This window comes from Limulus polyphemus, unplaced genomic scaffold, assembly GCF_000517525.1.
Source record: "Limulus polyphemus unplaced genomic scaffold, Limulus_polyphemus-2.1.2 Scaffold55, whole genome shotgun sequence".
In the NCBI taxonomy this organism is placed as follows: domain Eukaryota; kingdom Metazoa; phylum Arthropoda; class Merostomata; order Xiphosura; family Limulidae; genus Limulus; species Limulus polyphemus.
This window is the reverse complement of record NW_013665665.1, coordinates 1,145,997-1,170,988: the sequence shown is the minus strand read 5'-3', so window position 1 is coordinate 1,170,988 and position 24,992 is coordinate 1,145,997. Positions and strand designations below refer to the sequence as shown.

The window sequence follows — 24,992 nt, the reverse complement described above, 5'->3', positions numbered from 1 at the left end:
CTTTAATATAAGTTTAACATAACAGCAAATGTACAACGATTCGACAAGTTTGTGTTAAACTTATATTAAAGTTTTTCTTCATTACCCATTCAAGCCGTCTCCAGCCATTATTAGTCTCCAAGTGGGTTCCTCGTCATCAAATTCGGATATGAAAGTTAATGTTAAGCCACTTTGACCATAGGGAAGACAACATACACAGTAGTGTGGTATGTTATGATGACATCATTTTCACGCTATATATTACCTATGGTATAATAGCTGTTTTATATTATTTCCGTTGGTGATAATTACCAATTTCAATCATTACAACACATCTCGCACTTCTGCTTGAAGCTTATCATTCTCTGTTCCAATGTCAGTATTGTAGTAACTTGTCCAAAACTGATGGAATGTGATTTTGGACGATGACTTTTGTACCCATCGGTTGAATTGGTTTACTCACAGAAATTCACAACATCTTGTCCATGAATGTCCTGAACGCAGTCGTCCGAACAGCGAAAGTGCCTTTTGAAACGCCTGGTTATATGTATGCATATTTGTGTGTTTATATATATATATATATAATATCGAATTACCGCTGTCGGTCCAGGTTGTCAACTTAATGTCATTATATATTTTATTTATTTATTTTTATTTAATTAATATTTTACCTAGTCTCACTATCGGTCTGACCCTCTATCCACTGTTTTGCAAAACAATGCTGTTTTTTATGTTTTTTTCGTACAGTGCTTATCTATCATTATCGTTCTATCTAATTAGTAATGAAAGGGTGGTAATATATCGTTCAAAGGTACAATTAAATAATGTTAATTACCTATAATTAATAAAAAATGACAAACCGTGTTTTAAAAATACGATATTTAATTTGTCATACGTTGTTTTTCAATGTGGAAGAAAATGTGATTATTATTCTCTTAACCCGTGTTGGAGATGCGTGTATAAGAGTGAAAGCTATATTTCAAGAAAGCACCAAGAACCTAAATTACAATTAAGAAACCAAAGTAATTAGCCACCCTATACTGCGACAAAAGGATACCGTCGCCTGACGACTTGAAGTGGAGGGTATATCAAAGGTTGCCAATCAGTGGGGGGTTTCCTTTGAGACCGAAATGTCAAGGGACGTCATTGTTCGACAAAATGGTGTTAGGGGGTGGATAGTGTGTCGCTAGGGGCGAATAGATCCAAAGTTCGTCACTAAGGGGCTGGGCGATGAGTTTATCAGTTGTGCACGAGCAGGTGATTTGTTATGTGGATCGCTGGTGAACCACTAGAGGGTGTTGTTTATTGTCAAGCTGCACCATGTTATACAAGTATTCTACTATACAGAATAAAGTAGTAGAATACTTGTATAACATGGTGAACCACTAGAGGGTGTTGTTTATTGTCAAGCTGCACCATGTTATACAAGTATTCTATTACTTTATTCTGTATAGTACTTAACATGATATTAGTTTCTGCATTATTCTTAGGGTCAAATTCATGGTGTCACTTTAAAAACAATAATAAATAAAACGTTTTTGAATACGTAAATTTAATATTTCTTATATTACAGTTTGATTAAATTGTATAGGGTACTTCATGAATATTGATATATTAATTTAGCTTGCAATCTACGTGGAGGCGTTTTCCATTCAAATTCTAGACATATTTATTGTACACATCACATTACGAACTAATATAAAACTACTATTTCATTCTCTGCTCTTCTTAAGACGATATCGGTTTCTACATTATTGTTAAGGTCAATTTTATAGTTTCACTTCAATAATAATGATAATAATAAAGCGTTTTTGAATACGTAAGTTTAAAATTTCACGTATTACAGTTTTACAATTCTATCAAAATTCGTTGTGGTCCAACTAAATATAGTAACACTGATAATTATACTTTCTCAAAAACGGTTTTCTAAAAATGAGTTACTTTACTCCATAGCAAACCCAATCACTTAAGCATACTTTCAGGTTTTCTGTTACAGAAACTAAACATTTTAAAATGTTTCGTCATAGCATTCTTTAGGACATCGCAACTTCTATGATTTTTTTTGTAGAATATTCACTTTAAAATGAGCAAACACTAAACTTTTACTATTTACAAACTTTCTTCGAATGACGTTAGCTATAACACATATCACAGTGGGATTCATTGCAGGATTAGCGACGTCACAAGAATGCAAAGTCTTGTTTTCCTACTGTCTGTCTGCGTGACAATAACTCCAAACAGCTTTATAGTTTGATTGCTGATTAATATTACACGCATATACACTAATAATATTTATGTTGGAATCCACACGAAGCGCAAATTTAAACTTTCCTTTTAACATGTTATACATTCATTGACATTTTAAGATTTTACAAAATAAGTGACGTAGCTGAAGTTGTAATAGTAAATGATAATTATGTTCGTTTTCTAATGTTAACAAAAGTACGAAAGTCTAATGTTTGTAACAATCAGATAGAGCATAGATTTTACTTATAATATATCATCGTGGCCCTTTGATGTATCAATTCATAACATAATGTTTGTAACAATCAGATAGAGCATAGATTTTACTTATAATATTAGAATAATCATCGTGGCCCTTTGATGTATCAATTCATAACATAATGTTTGAATAAGCAAAAAATAATATTTTATTACACCGCGTTTGAGTGTTTGTATAGCTTACCCCAAAGTTTACACATATTATAGTTTAACTACAATATAATCTTGATAAGAATACACTTTCCATATTAGCATAAAAACATTCAAGCTTTAGATATATATATTCTATGTATCGTATTCATAACCATACACTAATTGAACCTAATAACTACGTAGACCTGAAACGGATTGTGTGGCGTGGTTTTGTTGACTATATTTGATTGGAACAAAATGATTTTCTATACAGTTTAATGACGTGTGGGTATAAATCAAACTAAAGAACGAAAACAGAACTGTGTATGTCATATTAAAATGAATGCAAACGTACAGCTTTTCTTTTCTTTTTTGTTTTAGACACGACAATATACAAGGTTTGAATGCTTTATATTAACACGAAAAACTGTTATGAAAAACTTTCATGACTGTATATTTGTAAACTCGTGTATGGATAGTCATGCATGTAAACAATAAAGCCAAACTATACTATATTACATTTAGTTAATGTGATACTTAAAATATGTATATATAGTCTGAACATTTTATTTCACTGATATTACGTTTTGTCAAACGGTTATATAAACGAATGACTTCTTGTAGAATATATTCAATGACCTCTATAAACTTTTGAAAACAAAACAGATTTACTATTACAGAAACTAAGTGAAAAATAAACAGTAAAAATTAATGTTTTGTCATAGCATCCGTAGGATATCACAAATTCAGTGATTTTTTGTACAACATTCACTTTGAAGTAGGAAACACCAGATCGCTGAGACAATTGGAAGGTATAACATTTTGATATAAATAACTCGTACCACGCATTTAACATTAACAAACTTTGTTATTTTACAGTGGAAATTAATGGATACAAAATAAACTATAAACGAGCGTACAACATACGTAAAACAAACATCAGATTGTCTGCAAAGAATATGATGATAAAAAAAAAGATACATTGATGAGTTATTTTCACATACATACACAAGCTCTTCGTGGGGTTCTTGCGCCATGACTCACAGTTTTAAAGCTCCAAGAAACGTGATACTGACTTATTCAGTGTATCCTGCAATGTGTGTGTTTTGCAACTTGCTGTTAGTGCTCAGGTAAATCTGGATCAGATTTAACCTTTTATGGCATCTTAAGAGACTAAAAAATCTACATTAACAAAACTGTCAAAGATAAGAAGACTGACGGTTTTCTATCTCGGAACTAAAAACACCAACTGTACTATACAGTCCGATGATCATCATATCAGTTACCTATGAGATTCACAACTTCATTTTACAGTACAAAGAAATATATCTGTAGGGCACAGTGTATTTGTAGGCTAAACGTTGTTTTTAGATACACCAAGAAAACGATCCCACCAATGAATCTGTATTTTTGGCCGATATCTTTCGGTGTATATTTGTTTTAGAGCAAAGTCGCATTGAGCTATCTGCTGTGTCCACCGCGAGAAATCGAACATTGGATTTTAGTGTTGTAAGTCTGTAGACTTGCCGCTGTCGTTAACTGGAAACACAAATTTAACATAATAAGGAAATATAATATTGATATCCTATATTTCCTCATAGGTCATATCTAGAGAATTTGTCCATAATTTCATAAGTAACTGGTTAAAGAAAATCTTCATGTTAATATAATTTTACCCCGATTCTAAATTTCAATTCCGATTAAGTTTTAAAATATGTTGAAAGGTCGGACATGTGCTAAATGTTAATGTAAAGGGCTGCGGAAGGGAGGGTCCAAGATTCGAAAGGCGATGTTGCTGAATATGCTCTACAAGTTTAAGTGTGGGCGCGTTATAAATGTGACTTTGAAACTGATCGCACTATTCGATTCAAAGATCTCGATAAAGCCCTTATAGCGGCAAGTACTGTTAACAAACTGTCTTCTCTGTGGTTGGTAGCTCAAAATTAGGGAGACTGTAACATAGGTATTTAGCCCACTTGGTTTAATGGTGTCTGAAAATCTTATGTTTAGAACGTAACGTATATAAATAAATATGAATTAAATAATGCATTACCATGATCACGGTTTCAATCTTGTAGAAGATTAAAAAAAAAGATTATTAATTCTTGTTAAACTAGAAGGTTAATGTATACACCATTTCAACGATTTATTTCTATAACATGATTTCTGGTTATTTTTTAACTGTGAGCCTACTTAGGCTCTAACTATAGAGGGTCTAACTATTGTTCGAAATGTATAACTCCGGAATAACCTCCAAGTCGAGATGAATCGTTTCCCTTTTTAAACAACTCGCTTTTTATTGTTTATATCCTTAAAAACCCTGAATGGTCACATAATCATTACATTTGTATCAGCTATTGATCACCGCGACCTTGTGAATCTTGCTTGTTTCACTTGTTGAAAATATTTCTTACAATAATTCTCATTTGTTATTTTTAAACTTAGATTCGGAGTGACTCCATTAATTGCGCGGCCGGCCTTAAAATCCTTGTTAAACTCTGTAAGAAAGCTCAGCTCCTCTCGGTTGTTTCCATCGCAAGTATAATTTTTGTTTGTTTGTAATTAAGCACAAAGCTATACAATGGGCTATCTGTGCTCTGCCCACCACAAATATCGAAACCCAGTTTTTAGCGTTGTAAGCCGGCAGACATATCGCTGTGCCACTGGTGGGCCGTAAGTATGAAAAGATTGTTCAAAGAGCCCAGAGACACAGCTGTTTCGTGTCTCACACCACTAGATGTCACCTCAATGAATGGCATAAAGCGGGAAAAGATTTTTGAGCGTTTTGCCACAAAAAGTTTCGATTTTTCAAAGATTTTACTCTACCAAACAAATAAAATATAGGCGTTAATAAAAAAAAAAACAAGAAATAATTTCATCCTTTGATGAGTCGCCACTGATTACAATAGTCAAGTTTTTTTTTCGGAGAAATGTGCTTAAGCTGAATAAACGAGTGTTTTTACTTAATTCGTTTTTCTTAAAGATAATATATAATATTATCATTTTTAAGTCTAGAATTTGTAAAGAATCATTTCTGCCCTAGTTTTTGAGGTGGATGACGTTTTGAACTCTATGCAGACGCCTTCTGGCAAAGTTTTAAAATAATGGTTTAATCTTAAGCCGTAATTTTATGACTATCAGTACTCGTTTGGAATATGGATTAATAATAAGTAATACTCTCTAATAAACAAACTGAAAACTTGTATTGATTACATTATAATTACTACTTGCATTTAAAAAAAGTGAAATATTTGCATTTACGTTATAAGTATTTATTTCTTACATACAAATGTAATAGAAATACCTATATTAGTAACATTATAATTGCTCCTTTATTTATTGAATTTCAAGTGTGAATTAATGTGTCTGAGACTATCTCTGTGTGAGACTATGAGACTATGTGTGAATACTAGCATATTTAGTGCGATAGAAATTTTTAACTTAATAGATGCTTTTTGTTTTTTTTAGTAGGCATATTTCAGAGGCAGTTCAATCATTGCCTGAAGACGTGCTGTATATGTTACTGGAAACAACTGACGTTGGTATTCAAGGGAGATCTCCTCCTTCATTTAAGGATTTCTCTGAGGACCCTATTTGCACCCCTGTTATGAAAACTTTTAAGCCAAAAGTAGGAGAAAATAACGACAAAAAATGGCTTTACATCGTCAATGATATCAAAATTGAGCAGTTCGTAACGTCGGAAACGTGCTTGTAAGTTTATTTCGCAAATTTACCCAAAATTATTTTATATCCAAATACATACATATAAATAGTTTTATAGTAGCTATATCTTGAAATGTAGTTTTACTTGATTACACAGGGAACAGAAAATAAGGTTAGTTTACTGTATAAATAACTTTTACATATATTCTTCTACTTAAGGATATTTTAACTTTTAAAATAGCATAATTTTCATAATCTATTTTATTCCCAATTTCAGCTTTTTTTTCAACTTCTATGAAACGGTTTTACAGAAAGCAGATGTTTGAGATAGGCAAATAAACAGTTAGTAATCATTTATTAAACGCTAACAAGATAGCTATTAAAACATTGAAAACATGCGTGATAAATGTGAGAATTTTTGATGAGCAGGCTCTCTTTTATATGGAGACTACGTTCATTATTGTACTTACCAGTATCTTAAAATAACTCGAATGAGTAACTACTTCACATTTATGTAAGGCATGTTCGCATATACTCGATCTGTTAGGCATGTTGATATTTATATGCTTCTTAATGCGAGTCTGTAGTAATCTCGTGATAATTTTGATGTAACCTTGTGTGTAACAAAAGACAAGTAATGGATTCCCGAAGGGGAAAACGAAGTCTAATAATGAAGATAAAGACGGTTGATAAAAAACAAACCATTTTATTTATAAGGTTTGAACGTTTCCTAATACACTCATTCCATTTTCAGCCAAACCTGAAAATTGTTTTATGAAAATGATTAACTAAAGCTATAATATCACAATCACTAGCTTACGTAGTGTTTAAGAAAAGTGGTAAACGGAAGAATAAAACAACAACAACAACAACAACAAAGTATTATAGATATATTGCACAACAGTTGAGTTTAAGTGTGAAAATTTTAGATCTGAATAATTTTGTGAGTCGTTAAGAGTCGGGCGGTCTTTAGCTACGAATATACTTTCCATAATGTAGAGTTCAAGGTCTGAAAATCCTGTGTTAATGACAAATAAGTAGTTAAATGAAATATTGTGAACTATGGTTTCAGAATGTGAATGAATGAATGAGTGGCTAGGTTTAAATAATGAACGGTTAGTTCCGTTAGATACTCCTAAATGTTCACAGAGTTTAGTTTTTAAGGGACGTTTTTTTTTGTTTTGCCAATGTACGTGACCTTACAGTCACTACATGTATATTTATACACGAGCCATGAACGTAGAAGTTTTGATACTTGATCTTTGTATTGAAATACTAATACGTCTACGTTCATGACTCGTGTATAACTGTTCTGCAATATACCTATAATCGTTTGTTTTTTGTTTTATCCTTCTGTTATCCACTTCTCTTAAAACTAAGTAAACTAGTGATTGTGATATTATAGTCTTAGTTAGTCATCTTCATAACACTATTTTCAGATTTCGCTGAAGGTGGAATGGGTGTATTCCGAAACGTTCGAACCTAGTAAATAAAATGTTTTTTTGTTTTATCAACTATCTTCATCTTCATTATTAAAAGACAAGTAAATTGTGAGATTACATTAGATGTTCCTTGTCTGTGAATGTTAAAATACTACGGAAGCTTTACATAAACTTTAACTGATCTTACAGTTGAGATGTAGTTTTAAAGTAATATGCCAATATCGTTGAACATAATGATTTCAATATGTAACCGTATTTGGCGGATCAGCCGGACGGACTCTACCAAATGGTAAGCTAGTCTAGGCTAGGCTAGGAATTGCTTATATTCTTCAGAACATGTACAAATGAATAATAACTGTCATTGCAACGTCAACATAAATAGATATTGTGCTAACGTTACAGATCATCAGTAGAATTATTACTATATCAGTATTCAAAAATAGTTTCTCTTTATTAATACTTTCTTTAATTTTGTTCAAATTTTCCTCTTTGTTCTCCCAGTGAAGAAGGAAAGTCATGTGGTTATATTGACGGGAACTTGCCATTTGGTTATCGAAGTCAGTGTCGCCAGAGGTACGCCTATAAACGCCTTTTAGCAGTCCATCCAAAGAAAAAAACCACTTTTTTGGACTCTTTCCCGTTTCCATCATGCTGCACGTGCTTTGTCAAATTTCCGCCAGAGTTTCGCCGCAAACCACCTATGACTGAAGCTGTGTCACCTGGTGGCAGGTTAAATTAGCCAAATACACGTGCCGAAGACCTACATTATTTGAAGATAGCGGTGTCTGTGATCAACAATAAAAACAGGTTGCTTTAAAAACCTAAAAACAGTGTACATGGACAATAATGATAACACAATGAACCTTTTTTATGTTGAAGTTACTAATGTTAAATCAACTTTTTTATATATATATCTTACTGACTCATAATACTTTGGATTTGAAGTGAAAATAAATGAAAGTTTTTGTAGTGGATTAATCTTTTTTTTCCCTGAAAAATGGCTCGAACTACGTAATAGGACACGCGTAATTTTCTTTCAAAACCATATTAGCTATTACGTATCTCTCGCACTTGTATAAGCTTATAGTTCGTCAATGACGTGCATAGGGTGTGGCTGGGTGGGATCATACCCCTGCCTTTCTGCTCTTGTGCTCCCAAAATGTCTTTCTCATCTACCACATCTTGCTTGTTGCGAGTTATTATTATTAAAAAAAAATATTTCAACTTTAAAATTAAAAGAGCACAGGAATGTAAAAAAAAACAAAAACGATATGTGATTGAGTGTTAATACAAAATAATTTAATGTCTAGTTTTAGATTTTAAAAGTGTTTATAAAAGACGATTGTTTGCTTCTTCTTATGGTTTTCTACCCTATGTATACCATAGGCAAGTCATAGTCCCTCTTAACACCCCCTCCAAAAAAAAAAAAGTATTGCTTTATGATGCTTAAAAAGTGCCCTATTTTGTCAACGAAACCATGCCCTTTTAATGTTCTTTGCACGTTACTGTAGTTAGTTATCTGACATGAACTACATTTTCTTCTAATTTTGACGAATATTGATTCTAATTCAATGTGAGAGCAACAGTATTGAGTCATTTCTTTTAGCGTTTATTAATGGCAATTGGGAATATGATTATTGTGGTAGTTAAAATATGTTGTTTTTATTATAAACATCTATAATAAAATTGCCTACCAAGAAAATTGGATGTTGTTTTAAAACTTGTAACCTAATACTGCGTACTGTATTTACTGTTAGTTAAAAACAACCGAATGGACTTAAGCCAATTAACTTTTTAACTTGTATCAAAGTTTGCAAGTTTTCGAATATATCTACCAGAACTATTTGGGAGATTTTTTGCAGTCAAATTCGGTCTCGTTGTACATGAAATATGCACGATTTGAACATGAAACATAACTTAGTAGTTTTGCGGAACGGACTCAGCTAAATGGGTCTATTGGTATTAATTAGACAAATAAGTAAATAGTTCGTTAGATACCCACTTATCATTTCGTTTCAGATAAGTAAATTAATACGAAGCACAAGTTATGATACAATTCTATATATTGCTATGATTTTAATAGAAAATAATAACAAATTTCAGATATGTTACTGTTATTGGGGTTGTGCTTATGTCCATGGTAAATTTAAAAAATAGGTATCTTTACTTATTGTAAGATGTTTGTAAGTAAGTTTTATGTTTTAGCTCGGTCGATGCATACTTACTTGCCTACATTTGGAAGCCCCCCAGTGGCACAGCGGTATGTCTGCGGACTTACAACGCTAGAATCCGGGTTTCGATACCTGTGGTGGGCAGAGCACAGATAGCCCATTGTGTAGCTTTGTGCTTAACTTCAAACAAACAAACAAACTAATTCTTAGATTTTTAACGTGGGATTATATCAAGACAAATCTAGTATAGAATATACTCCTGTTCAAAATGTCCATCATAATAAGCAAAGTTATTTGATTCCTTTTGTAGTCAATCTTATGTTGTCGGATTTGTGAGCTGTATGTTATTTTAAGAATCCTTCGGCTGTCAGCAAAACTGAGACATGTGATCGTTACCATCATTTTGTCAGTTTTATCCTCGATTAACTATTTAATGATTCTGTGGCATTGATGATCTAGTGATCCACTTTTCATCATTTTGGTCGTTTGTTTATAGCAGAGGTGTGCAATGGATTATCTACGTTTGTATTTACATCGGGGATAGAACCCTTAATTTGAGTGTCATAAGTCTTCAAGCTAACTGCTGAGCCACCAGGATAGAAGCTTACATCAGGTCACTGATTACTATTACTTTTATGAAAAGCATAGATTATACGTTAGGTTATATTTTTCTTCTAATTTTGGTACGTTTTGTTGCAATGCCTTATCATAATTAATTCAAAATTAATCATGAGGATTTTTTCCAAGCATCACAGATGTGTTTTAAAATGGGCTTAATTAAATGGAAGGGACGATATGAACTTAAATAAATATACAAAAAACATAGCAAGAATACCCACACTGAATGCATGCTTAAGTGGCAAGATAAATTTGTTTGTTTGTAGTTAAGCACAAAGCTACTCAATGGGCTATCTGTGCTCTGCCTACCACGGGTACCGAAACCTGTAGCGGTGTCACTCCACAGACATACCGCTGTGCCACTGGGGGGGGGGGGGCTACACGTTAAACAAAAGTAGTTAGCAAGAAGAAAAATAAATAGCATGTGCAGTGTAAATAAAGGAAAGAAACATACACCTAGTGAATGTGAACAAAGGTCTAGTACAAGAAATGCTGAGGACGCATGCAATTTATACTTGTCAAGAATTTAATACCAGAAACATGAACTTTGTGTTAGCATAATGCTAAAAAGACGTACAAAAACTTTTACAAAACAAATATACGACCATGAATTAATTTGTGTTGAGTTTGAGAATGTTTCACCTAATATCACTAATTGAAACTACACTATATCGTTTAACAATCCTGAGCAATGGAATATAACATTTGGTTAGTTACAAATAATAAAATTGGTTTGATATGAACATAGTTGGATAATTCTTAGTAGCATAAATAGGCTGGAAAGACATCAGATGTTTGACTTGAAAATGTGGAGAACAAAGTGCTATTTTCAAAGGCTGTTCTCGATACCCGTTAATGTAAATGACATAACACTGATGCAATTCTTATGAGAAATATTCCATTTCTTATTAAGAAAAACTTGGGATTAGATAAATAGTTCCACCTACTTAACACCCACAAACTTCGTGCAAATAAAACATATAAACTAGACTAAATTTATAGTAAAGTCAATCTGTTCAGAGAGCCAATTCTAGAGTTATTAAAGGATTTCGTCAGACCAGGTAAAGTGAGTCGTATTAATGGAGCAAACCTAAACTTCTAAGAAAGTTTCAGGAAAATTAATATTTTAAAGTGTACACGAATCACAATTTACCGGATTAATTACCTTAAATTGAAAGACCATGAAGATTTATCAAAGTAACATTGAATATAGTAGTATTGATAAATGTTGTATTTTATTCATCATTACGAGATTCCATTTTTTCTTATTCTTATATACATTTCCTTAAGTGGGTGATCTGTGTGACATTGCTACTGACTGCATATTTTTGGTATATTAGATAAATGAGATTTGTAACTCGGTAGTTGCCATACGATAACTCCTGTTACAATTTCTTAAAATAATCATGAGAAACGTTCATACATCATGGACTACTTTGCGCAAAATTTAAATCCATATAAATAATACGTTTTCGTTTGTCTGTCCAGCACTTTTCTCGTATATTTCTCGATCAAACACTACAAGTTTAATATAGTTAGAAAGGCCTTTGTTCGAGGAGTCCGTATTGCATATTGGCTTTTCCATTCAGAACCACCTTATCTTATTTTTGCTAAGTCAAACATTTAATGCACTGAGTATGCTAAACGATGACCCAATGTAGTTGTTATCACGTGACAACTGCCTTCCATTTTAAATTTAGTTTTTATTTGCAAGTATTTCACACAAACAACAAATAACCCGAGTGTAATTTCCTAAAAAAAATAACATTACATTAAATACAATTACTATGGGCTTTCTTGACATATTTAGGTTTAAAATACGAATGCGCAGTTCGTTCAAAACCACATGTTTATCACTTTGTGAACATGCATTCAGAAGTTGCAGCTAAGTTGATCTTCATTACAACTTTATATTTACTTTACGTCAGCTAAGTTGATCTTCATTACAACTTTATGTTTACTTTACTTTGGAATAACGTAGCTTCGGTTCGTTTCATGGACTGCTATGAATACCTTTTAGCTACTCTTTTCTTTACAACAGGTTTTATTCTTCGTTTTTTTTTAGTTTCTTTATTTGAACTTGTAAAACCGTGTCAAACACTGAACGTTCATAAATGTTTCATACTCTGTACACTATTATAAATACCATTACTATACTTTATTGTTTATTTTACGTGTACTTTAATTAAATAAAATTACGTACGTGTGGTTTAATTAAATAAACATGGCCAGGTGGTTAGGGAGCTCGACTCGCAATCTGCGGGTCGCAGGTTCGAATCCCCGTCACACCAAACACGCTCGCCCTTTCAGCCGTGGGGGCATTATAATGTGACGGTCAATCCCACTATTCGTTGGTAAAAGAGTAGCCCAAGAGTTGGCGGTAGGTGGTGATGACTAGCTGCCTTCCCTCTAGTCTTACACTGCTAAATTAGGCACGGCTAGCGCAGATAGCCCTCGTGTAGCTTTGCGCGAAATTCAAAACAAACAAACAATAATTAAATAAAGTTACGTACGTGTAATTTAATTAAATAAAATTATGTTTCCGTGAATTTGTTTGGCTGACCACATAATTTTTTTTTTCGAAATAGACCTGGATTTATCGATCTAACACATAATGCTTGCAAGAAAGCGTAGCTTAGGTGCCGTACGTGAAAATGATAGAATAAGGAAAATTCAAGCAAAGGGCATGAAAAATACCGCAAATGTTTTGCAGGTCGCAGCTAGTTAAAAATACTAAGATATATATTCACAGTCTACCCGTGTTGGTAATCAAAGGGTTGATGTAAAGTCAAGTTTACACAAATAACTTTTTACTTTTACTTTTACATCAAAAACAATTTGTACAAAACAGCAAATCAACAGAACGGCAAGTGATCGAAAATTAATCTGTATTATGTATACTTCATAAATGTATAAATATATATATATACATAATGGATGATAGTAAACTTCTAATGAATATTCATACTGATATTGCTTCAATCACCATAGAAAGTGTATTGTAGTTTTGTATGATCACATTGTATTAAAGTACATTCAGAACGCCCCTCCCCCACTTACTCGACTTACTAATAAGCTTTGAGAGATGTCCAAATATTTCCAATTTGCCGTTGTAATTAATGATAAAGGATATAAAAATAATGCTCACTTGCCACTGTTAACCGATATCCAAGAAATATCTATTTATTTTATGTTTGTAGTATTAAAGATTATCAAAAACAACAAAAAGAAAACATTTACACTTGGCTTACTAATTTGTGCTATGGGATATTCAAAAATCAGCATTTGACTTGTTGTTTAATATTAAGGAATTAAAAATCACCCTTTGGTTTACGAGATATCCAAAAAGTAAAAAATAAAAAGACAAAAACGCTGACACGAACTTTGCATACTAATTACTATTTGGAGATATTTAAAAACATTAAATTAACTTTGATGGTAAATGTTAATATATATATATTTAAAGAACAACATTAAACCACCAGATGACCGCCCACTTGGCCTTCATAGGAATGCTAAGTGATATCTTTATAATGCCGCATTGTCTTCATATTCATGTTAGTGGACATCCAACTTAGACACTTTGAATGCATAATAGTGATGTTTAAAAATATCTAAATGAAGAAAATGTTAAGTTTATTGGTAAAACATATAATATGTCTCTATTTTTTATTCTTCTTCTTTTAAAGTTTAAATTGAACTGAAACTGATTTTCCTTTACTCAAAATTGCAACCTTCAGTTGCTTCATCGTCAAATCTAGAAACACGACATGTGAACTTTGCTCTAGGCTTTCTTATGGATAGACCATGATCCAATGTGGCTACTGTGCCAGCTGACATTGATGCATTGGTGATGTTTCGCAGGTTGCTGCGCGTATGTTTCCTTCTAAGACTTTTTCCTTGGTAATGGTGATGACGACTGCATCGAAAGCAAGGAAGACCATAAATTACTTGATGAAATCCATTACGAAACTTAAAGTTCATCCAACAGTAGATGATGGGATTGTAGGAGGTGTGACTCATAGCCAGCCAGTGGCAAACAAACCAAACGTACTGGATGTGCTTGTACCACCAGATTGACTGGTCTTGGTCGCCCACTACGATCAGGATATTAAAAGGCAGCCAACAAAACGTGAAGACTGTTACCACCATAATCATCATCTTCACCATCTGTAATAAAAGACATAAAAATCATAATTGTTCTGAAACTATTTTTACAACTGAAAATAAAACTTTATTGCAATAATTGCTTAAAAAGGCTTAAGTTGAATTCACATATATATATCAATAGAGTTCATTTATCACGCAAGAGCTAAATAATGTGTCATTATTTGTTTGTAATAGTCAACACTCGAAAAGAAGCCGTTTTTCTAAGCCATTGTAATTTTTGGCCTCTAGTGACTTGAACTTGATTTTTTTTTAAATGTATATTAACTGTGATTTACTAGCGTATTGTTTTTGTCTAAATGTATGTATGTTTTGTGACTAAATATAAAAGTATCGTTTCTTCATTTAAATAAACAATGACATCTAGAAGTGGAGCTTTAATATGTACTGATGATGGTGTTGACATAAACATATTGCAATAACCCTTCAAATATAGATTAATTTAACCATTATTGTCTATGCTAGCTTACGTCGTATCTCCTATGGTTACGGTAACTTACCCTTAGTACTTTGTTTGATTGCTAATCAAGGCCCTAGTAACCATTTTCTATTCTTTTTGCAATCGATATCTATATATGTATATATATTCACTATTATTTACTAGTGTATTATTTTTCTCTAAAAGTAAATATTTCAAGAGACAAAGCGTAAAAGAATTGTTTCTTCGTTTAAGTGAATAACGAGAACATGGAAGTAAAGCTTCAATTTGCACATGTGATTGTGTGCTGACACAAATGAGTTGAATTAGTGTGCCAGATATAGATTAATTTTAGCATCATTGTATCTTCTAATATATACCGACTCTTTGACCTTAGCTCTAATTACTTGTATCAGAAGGCAATGAATATTTCAATTAGAGAGCAATGAGGAATTATACATGTAAGTCAGAAAGAGGCCTTTTAATGATTCCGTGGGCAGATCGACAGTGCATAAATTCTCATGAGCTTCGGAAGATGGGTTTCAAATCAAACTGAATACTAAGTAGAATTTCTTGAATCTCGAAAGCTTTCTAGGACATAGGGGACACGACATAAATGTCTTCGCTCTGAAGTTACGCTACATTTTACGTAACTTACAAACAAGATACACCATTAGATTCAACCGTAATAAAATATTCACATATGAGAACTCCAGTTTTGCATAAATAACAATAATACACTTGTTCTTTAAGTTTTAATCTATTGGTATTTTAGTTTTTCGATGTGACTTATATAACCTTCTTTCTCAACAAAAAGAACGAAATATACATTGTTATCACTGACTATTCATTCAAAAATGGGTAACGTATGTGCTATATTAGAAATTTTTGTATTAAATACACTCTTTTATAGTCGAACATAAAGTGTGCTGGGGAAAATAAACGCTTTCTCTGTATTTAAGCTTCTATAAAAAAATGGTGCCTTATTAATAGTTTGATATTTTACCAGTGAATGGCGTTCAGTTTTTTTTCACTGCTGTCATTCATGCAAGATATAGCGTATGACTACATCAAACGCGATGTACTGTGTGATTGCATTCAAACACAACGTAGTGTATGACCACATAAAACGCAGTATAGTTTGTGTGACTATATTCAAGCACAATGTTGTGTGTGACTACATTCAAGCACAATATACGGTGTGATTATATTCAAGCACAATGTTGTGTGTGTGACTACATTCAAGCATAATATACGGTATGACTACATCAAACGCAATGTAGTGTGTGACTACATTAAAGCACAATATACGATATGACTACACCAAACGCAATGTAGTGTGTGTGACTTCATTCAAGCACAATATACGATGTGACTACACCAAACGTAATGTAGTGTGTGACTCCATTCAAGCACAATATACGATATGACTACATCAAACGTAATGTAGTGTGTGTGACTACATTAAAGCACAATATACGATATGACTACATCAAACGTAATGTAGTGTGTAACTCCATTCAAGCACAATATATAGGGTATGAGTGCATCAAACGCAATGTACTTGGGGACAAATGGTTCGGAAAATAAAATTTTTATAAAATGTTTTCCATATAGTTCACAACGCAGGCCTTGTTCAAACTATAAAGTAGTATTGTTAAGGCTGTTTTCGTGCTCATTTTTCGTTTCTATCAAGAAAGCACTTGTATTGTTTTGGTTTAATAATGGACGCAGAAAACATTTTCCATGCGTTGTTTCTTCTTTTTAGACCCTTATATCTAGTAAAATAGTTTTAAAGCTTCAATACTCTAGAGAATCGCATTATTAGTAAAATATTTCTGTCGCACGTGGATTCGTCTTCCAGTTATAAAACTAAGTTTTTCTGCGTCAGGTTACTTACTTGACGAAGTGAAATGTACTTTTCTCACTCTTCTTATATCATTTAAAATATACTGAGTGCACTCTCTACTATTGTGGAGTTTTTTTGGGGTTAAATTCACCGAAAAAAACAAACTACAACAGCAAACCAAATCACATAGTAGAATTTCCTGGAAATTCAAGCACGCGGAGTGATTTATCCCCCCCCCCCAATAATCTTGGCTTGTTGTGTTCTACGATTTTTTTTTGTTATGCTTGATGATGGTTAAGGTACATTTTGATTAATCCAAGGAATCTAGTTAGTATTTTCTTTACAAAATTAATTGATAATAATAATAATAAAAAAAAATTCAGATGATAGATAAGTAAATGTATTAGTCACAAGAAAACTTAATAATATACAGCTCAAGTGGGTATACATAGGTAATTAAAGATGACACGTCAACCTAATTAATTATTAATATCTAAATACCTTTCTGAAGCTGAAATCCTTATTCCTTATGGTTTGTGTTTATACTCCGGATGTCCTTCTTCTGATATAATTGTATCCAATATTGGATCCATATATATATATGTCGTTTTGAAACAATTATTGTTGCTAGTGGATATCTAATATCTCCCTGAAATTATTATGGTTACTAGTGATTGTGTATGTCTTTTTAAAATTAGTATAAAACAGTTATGGTTACTAATAAAAGTCGAAATGTCTTCTTGAATGTTTTCATGTTTGTTTGTTTTTATTAAGGGCAATATTCAATATCTTTGTGTATGTCCTTCTGATATCATTAATAATGAACGCAGTCTCGTTAGTAGTAACTTTTCACATGTATTATCTTTCAATGGATATTCTTATTATCTTATATTAAAAAAAACGTATCTGTGCTTTATGTTCATAAGGATAAGCCAAGTCTTAAAAGGTGCACTAATTTGTTTTCATTGGGGCTTAGCCGTGTCTTATATTTTAATATACTATATAATAAAATATGAAAGTATTATCTAAAATGGTCATACAACCGTTAAATCATTATATGAGAGATTTCTTTTATTTCAACAAAGATAAAATTGAAAATAGAATCTGTGACGTAGAGGCTTAATACATTCTTTGATTCGCCGCACCCTCTGCTGCGGACTGCAATTTCGCCTATTCAAGGGTCATCAGCACAGCTTGGGTCAGCAAAGTAAATAAGCATGAGTGCAATTTCATTTCAGTCAAAGGCTGGCGGACTATCAAAGGGTTACGCCCTCTCTACAGCCTGAGATGTGACGAGAAAAGTATAGTAAAATGAATTATAGAGACAAATGTGAAAATAGATGCCGGGATGAAGAGAAAGAAGAAATAACTATCCAAGTCATTGGAAGGAGGCACAATTGTGAGAAATGAGGCAGGAAATGTGTAGTGCAACAAATCTTGATCAAGCATAAAATCGATTATGGTTACTAATAAAAGTCGGAATGCCTAATTTTTGTATCAATGATTTTAAATATAACCTGAATTACGACATTAGATTAAGTGATTGATACGGTAAAATGTTATCCTGGATCGTGACTAGGTCCTCGCGTTCGGAGCTGCCCATGATATTGGATCGTGACTAGGTCCTCGCAGTCGGGGCTGCCCATGTTATCCTGGATCGTGACTAGGTCCTCGCAGTCGGGGCTGCTCATGAGATTGTGCATCAGCAGGGTAAATATAATTTGGGAGGTCCAACATTGGTAAATCAACATGTTCAGGATCACCAGACGGAAGCGACACAACATACAGATTGAACAAATAGTCCAGAGAAAGAGTTAGAGAGGCTTGTGGACTGATGCTCAAGCGCAGCAGCAAAAAGAACATTTTGAGGAGGAAACACCGCTAGACATAACGAAGCCGAATATTTCGAAGGTGAACAAGAATATAAGAAAAGCCAATTCGATCATAAAGGTCCTTAGTTGGACTGAGCAGCCGGATGTGAAATACCAAACGTAGAGCATGACGGTCTAGAACCTGTAAACGAAGATAAAAGGATTGTTTATTTTTGAATTTCGCGCAAAGCTACACGAGGGCTATCTGCGCTAGCCGTCCTTAACTTTGCAGTGTAAGACTAGAGGGAAGGCAGCTAGTCATCACCACCCACCGCCAACTTTTGGGTTACTCTTTTACCAACGAATAGTGGGATTGACCATAACATTATAACACCCCCACGGCTGAAAGAGCGAGCATGTTTAGGGAGACGGGGATTCGAACCCGCGACCCACAGATTGCAAGTCGAATGCCTTAACCACCTGGCCATGCCGGGTACAAGATAAAAGGAAGATGGGGGAGAAATCCACGCTGTATGTCCATAAGTGAGACAAGGTCGTAAGAAGGCTTTATACTTGTAAAGGAGTAGCGGAGGGTTTAAACCCCAGGAGGTAACAGACAGGCAACTAAGGAGCTGCAGCCGAGATGGGTGCTAGATTGCTTATCGAAGAAATATAGGTTAGGCCTCTTATAATGTTGATTTTGTATATGATACGTATGGGGTTCTTCAGTCCTTTTTAACTCACCATATAGTAACCTAAACTAGTTTAGGTGTGTGAATAGTATTATGGCATTGCGCCTAATTTGTTATTCGATATTATGCAGCAGACCAACTGTTTAATGATTATATTACAGATTTCTTTTTTCTTTTCACCAAAGGTAAAATTGAAAATATAACCTGTGACGTAGAATCCTAATGCCATAATATTATTCACACACCTAAATTAACTTAGGTTACTATATAGTGAGTTACAAAAGACTCAAAAACCCCATAAATATCATACATACATCACCATTTTAAGAGGCCTAACCTATATTTTTTTGGTTTACTGACCAAAGTCGTGCTGAGACTTGAATAGGTGAAACTGCAGTCAGCAGCAGAGGGTAGGGCGAATCAAAGAACAGATTAGGCATCTACGTCATGTGAGGGATTTACTATCCTAAATCTATTTTAATATCGATGTTTGTTTAAGTTAAATTTATATGTTGAAATGCACATAACTTATACTGTTAAATCTGTAATGCAAAATTCCCGCCTATTCACTAAATTTGTAGAAGATTCTCGAGTGTAAGAATCAACAATATATATATATATGTCTGTGAACGTAAACACTGGCGTATCGTTTATATTGTCGCGTAAACTGAAATTTCGACAAATTCTCCTCACGCCTATGAATATAATCAACGCGCCGCGCCAAAAGACAGTATATGTTATTAGTTTGCTACAGCTAGTGTGCTATAAACCTCAGAAGCTATAACTGTGATTATTATAACTCTTATTAATCGGGAACTTCAGAGATTTGACCAGGAATGTTTGTAGATTTTGAATATTACAAACCATTTAACTTCAACGGATTTACATCGGACATTAGTAATTTTACAAAAAACATTATATAATTTCATCGGTGGACAATTCGGGGTGTGTGGCCGGCGAAGAACAAAGAACAGAGCTAGCTAGCTCCCTGTTAAGTGAATTGTATCTACATCAACTTAAAATTAATTCGTTCATTGTGAACCCTCGATAAGATATCAAGGAAGTTCTATACCAAACAGAGGACTAAATATTTTTTGTAAGTTTGTAAAACTTTTGTACAAAGATCATTATTTGTAATAACCGTTATTATAAATTGTGTTATTGTTTGTATGTTAAAATATATTTGTATTTAACAAAACTGTGTATCAATCTTGTTGTCAAGTATTAGATACATTCGACATTCATTTAGTTTCTAAATCTAAATTATCATTTAACTCAGTCTCAGGCTATTCCAAATTATAATAGGTTACGTAATAAAATGGAGGCTTGTCCGGAATAAATTGTAATACATAACAGTCACAAATTGTATTTTAAATTTTTCTTTGTTGAAAAAGAAAGAAATATGTAATATATTCCTATCCGGTTGTATGACAATTTTAGATTATATTCTCATCCTTTGTTTTCTTACACTAGTATATTAAAATGTAAGACACGGCTAAGCCCCAATAAAAACAAGTGGGTGTATCTTGTAAGATTTGACTTATCAGGTGCATAATATTACTCATACACACATCTAAATTGTTTTAAGTTACTATATAGTGAGTTAAAAAGGAATCAAAACCCCATAAAGATCATACAATCAATTTTTAAAACTGCCTGCAAATTCAAATGCTGGCTCACTGAGAATAATAGTGAATATTGGAACATGCAATTCTGTTAAAGATAATATATGTTTAAATTGCTTGAAATTAAACAATACCTCTGTCTAAATTTAGGCTTTCTATGAATACTGATAATTCAACAACAGGACGTACATTGAAAAACAAGGACTTTCACATTCACTGAGCCGACCAACCTTCAGTGACATTGTAAAAAACAATGTACCGACAGTATTTTTGCAGGGTTGTTGTTGCGGCATGGAAATCCCTCCAAAACCGGTCTACCCCAGTAACATGTGACAAATACTGTGCATTTCGGTGAAAAAACAACAACAAATAAGTTTCATTAACAATAGAGAAGAACGGAACACAAAACACGACGTTATATATGTAGATAGATAACTAAGCGAGGATGTATAGGACGAGTTTGACTTATTTAGTATATAATAATCTCTTATCGCATAAACTGTACGATACTCTGAATGAATATATTTTATTTGAACTATATAGTTTGATTTTTCTTACTAATTGTAATAACACATACAGACTTATAAGATTTAAAATTGTATCATAAGATTTAAAGCACAGTTCTGATGGTCTTTGGCATTTTGGTCGCCAGAAGTAGAATCTAAGTTGTTATTAAATTACATTAATATAAAGCTTGTCATTTGTCATTTCAAGGTGAGTGTGATATTCTTTTGAGTTCGGATTCCTAACGTTTTTGTTTGAACATTTTTGTTGCTGTGTATTAAGACTATTTGGATATATAAACGAGGAATCGTGTAAGGAGGAAATGTAGGCTGAAAGCCTATTTACGTTTACTATATCACCAGCATACATTGGCTCTGTACTGTTATATAACGAGAACGAGAATTGATAAATGAATTATGCTTTGAGAATGAGAATTGATAAATGAATTATGTCTAAGCCCGAAAACATATCAATTTTATTTCATTAGTGTGTTTACCGAGCAGAAACTCACTTAAGCAATATAGGTCACACACATTTACTTTAGTTTCTAACTTGCAACTGCATCATTAGCATTAAATATTTTCGCGACAAAGTGACATTTCTTTAGCTTTGTGTTATCAGGAGCACATATAACTCTCTGCACATAGTCATCTATAATTTGAACTGGTAGACTAGAAAGAAGGCAGCTAGTCAACAGCATTCTCAGGCAATGTATGAAAATTCGATTTAGGTCTATTACAAAAATTATTTATACTTAAGTGGTGTCAGAAATTCAAATCAAACCTTTATCCTGTTCAACCTTTTAAACTACAGCATGTTTAACATGTTTATCTATGGAACACAAAACTTTCTTAATTGGTTGTATTCCTTAGTGGCTTGATGGTTGTCACACAGTTTAACTCGTTATTAGGAAGGAAATAATAAAACATATAATAACGATGGATTAAGCCCTATATAATTAAACAAATTGATATATGTGTCCGTCGTGTTAGGGTTTCAGTTACGCACAAAGATATACTTGTTTCTTTTTTTTTTCACAGCTTTACTGTGCATTTTGTCCGTTAGAGTTTTTGTATTATCTATTTTGTTCTTGGCATGATGTACTAAATAATGTACTTTCTTCTTAATAGAAAAGTAAAATGAAATAACATTCACTAGAAATGTATCCCGTTACAATTTTAAACATAAGTATCATACTTTATCAGTGATCACTTTCTTTACCACTGTCACTTTAATTACCAGTTTAATCACTAATGATTTCAGGAAATCGATACAAGTCATTGTAACTGGTATATACATACAAAGCTATTGTTACGTCTCCAGTCGTTAGTTAATTTTCCGTAACTTCGTTCCGACGAAACTTTAGCGACACAAGTCCTTTCTTAAATAAAACTGGTTTATTCTTTCCGAATACAACTTACGATACACTTAATTTCACAGTCGCTCTATAACAAACGCTCACGTCTCACGTGGCCAACAATATTTTGTCCGCATACATTCAATTACTCATTACCTACACACATTCCCCCGTCACGTTGTGACCATCCTATATATACCAGACTACCCCCAATCTAGCAATCTCCCGACAATTCGCGAAGGTTCGAGAAGGAAGTGGCGTGATCTAGTCACGTGACCTCGCTGACGCAACACTATAAAATACTATCTTCACTCACGTAGTATTAAACAATTGAAAATATTTAATCATTTATTCAACATGATGTATTTATTAGCAGTTCAAAGTTCAAATTTAGTATTACATGTGAGATCATCAAAAGTTTAATCTATGCTTCATACGTAATGACGAAAAAAAGTTCTAAGTGACATTAAGAAAGACGTGCAGTGACATGTTCAAATATTAAATGACACATCATAACAATAGATGTGACTGATATTCGTATATACTATGTTCAATATGAGCATAGTCAAAGCTGTTTGCTGAGAAATGTTCAACCACCACCAACAGCAAAAAGATTGTAACAAACTAGAAAAGTGTTAAGGTTCTTTTAATGATTTAAACTTAACGTTCAGTGTTATTTTAATAAGCATATGCATGTAGTCTTTTAGCTGATCACCAAAAATTTTGGAAAAAAAATGCTTTAACCATGAATGTTACATGATAATGTTCTCTGTGTATAACACGCATTACTGAAGAAACACTACCATGTGATCTTGATAAAATGTACGAGAGAATCCTGTTGATTGAAACTTTTATTATTTGGTATGAGTAGTAACGACTAATGTCTTTGGTCCCTTGAACACGTCTGACGATGTCGTATTGTCTCTGTAACAAAATATCTGTTTTTCAGTTTCTTATAGATTGTTCTGAAATTGCGCAATCAGTTTGAAAGGTAGATTTTTTTAACTTTGAACTTCCTTCATCGATTTTCAAAGTTAGTTGGATCATACAATATATTACTTCAGAGCTTATCACCTTCGTTACACGATACTTCTAGCTGGGATGTATGCCGGTGGGACAACAGTACGTTTACGGACTTACAACGTCCAATTCCCCTCGGTGGACACAGCAGATAGCCCAATGTGGCTTTGGTCTAAAACAAACAAACAAACTAGTTGGGATAGAAGAGTAGAGAGTGGTAGCAAAACGTTTCTCTTTTATTGGATATCTCGTAAATAATAACTAGCTAATAGCAAACAAATACAAATTAACATATGAATTTTTACAATATTATTAATGAAATTTGTCTCCGTTTGGTGGTGTCTCTTTGTTTTTCCGCTTGCAAATCTCTCTGGCCATACTGTTCTAGCTGCGGGACTAGAAGTGTTATATAAGGAATATATCAGTTCGAAGCTTTTATAAAAACGATGTTATATTCTTAGATAGATTGATTATTCACGATTATTTAAACCTAGGAAATATTTAGACGTTATATCAGTAAGAGATGAGGCCGAGAACTTTCTATACCTTCGCTGCTTTTGAGCACAATGATTCATATTGGCATCTACTCTTTTCTAAAGCTGAACTTCAGTAGGCTTAAACTGAAGCAAACCAAAATCTTGGCGTACACATAGGACTGCGTACAATGATAAGTTATTTTAAATACAAAATTCTATTTGTGAGCTTATTAGAGTAGCTTAACATTTATCGTTACTATTAATACACTATAATTTAAAAGTCAGGCTTTTACAAAATTTTTATTCGTTGGAAATTTAAGCTTCAGATTGAGAAACAAACAAAATATTAAACAGCCTGTGTGAATGTAAGCATGAAAGAATTGAATTATTCACTTTTGTTTTCTAAGCATTTCGTAAAAAATATTGGATATACTGATGCTGCTTTTATAAAAGAAGCTCGCCCTTTCAACCGTGGTGGCGTTATAATGTGACGGTCAATCCCACTATTCGTTGGTAAAAGAGTAGCCCAAGAGTTGGTGGTGGGTGGTGATGACTAGCTGCCTTCC

General features: G+C 33.1%; 2 protein-coding genes across 3 annotated transcripts in view; one reads left to right on the top strand and one right to left on the bottom strand.

Moving 5' to 3' along the window:
- The window catches only part of LOC106463803 (protein spaetzle 5-like), a 19,967-nt gene extending 11,277 nt beyond the window's left edge, over positions 1 to 8,690 (top strand). For both annotated transcript variants that reach the window (XM_022391764.1, XM_013923876.2), the window contains exons 3-4: positions 6,082 to 6,324; positions 8,220 to 8,690. In XM_022391764.1, coding sequence (XP_022247472.1) covers positions 6,082 to 6,324; positions 8,220 to 8,457 — 481 coding nt within the window. In that variant the 3' untranslated portion in view covers positions 8,458 to 8,690. The remainder of the gene's footprint in view (positions 1 to 6,081; positions 6,325 to 8,219) is intronic.
- Positions 8,691 to 14,224: 5,534 nt separating this feature from the next.
- The window catches only part of LOC106463748 (RYamide receptor-like), a 13,259-nt gene continuing 2,491 nt past the window's right edge, over positions 14,225 to 24,992 (bottom strand). The window contains exon 2 of the mRNA XM_013923812.1: positions 14,225 to 14,677. Within this exon, the coding sequence (XP_013779266.1) occupies positions 14,225 to 14,677 (453 nt within the window). The remainder of the gene's footprint in view (positions 14,678 to 24,992) is intronic.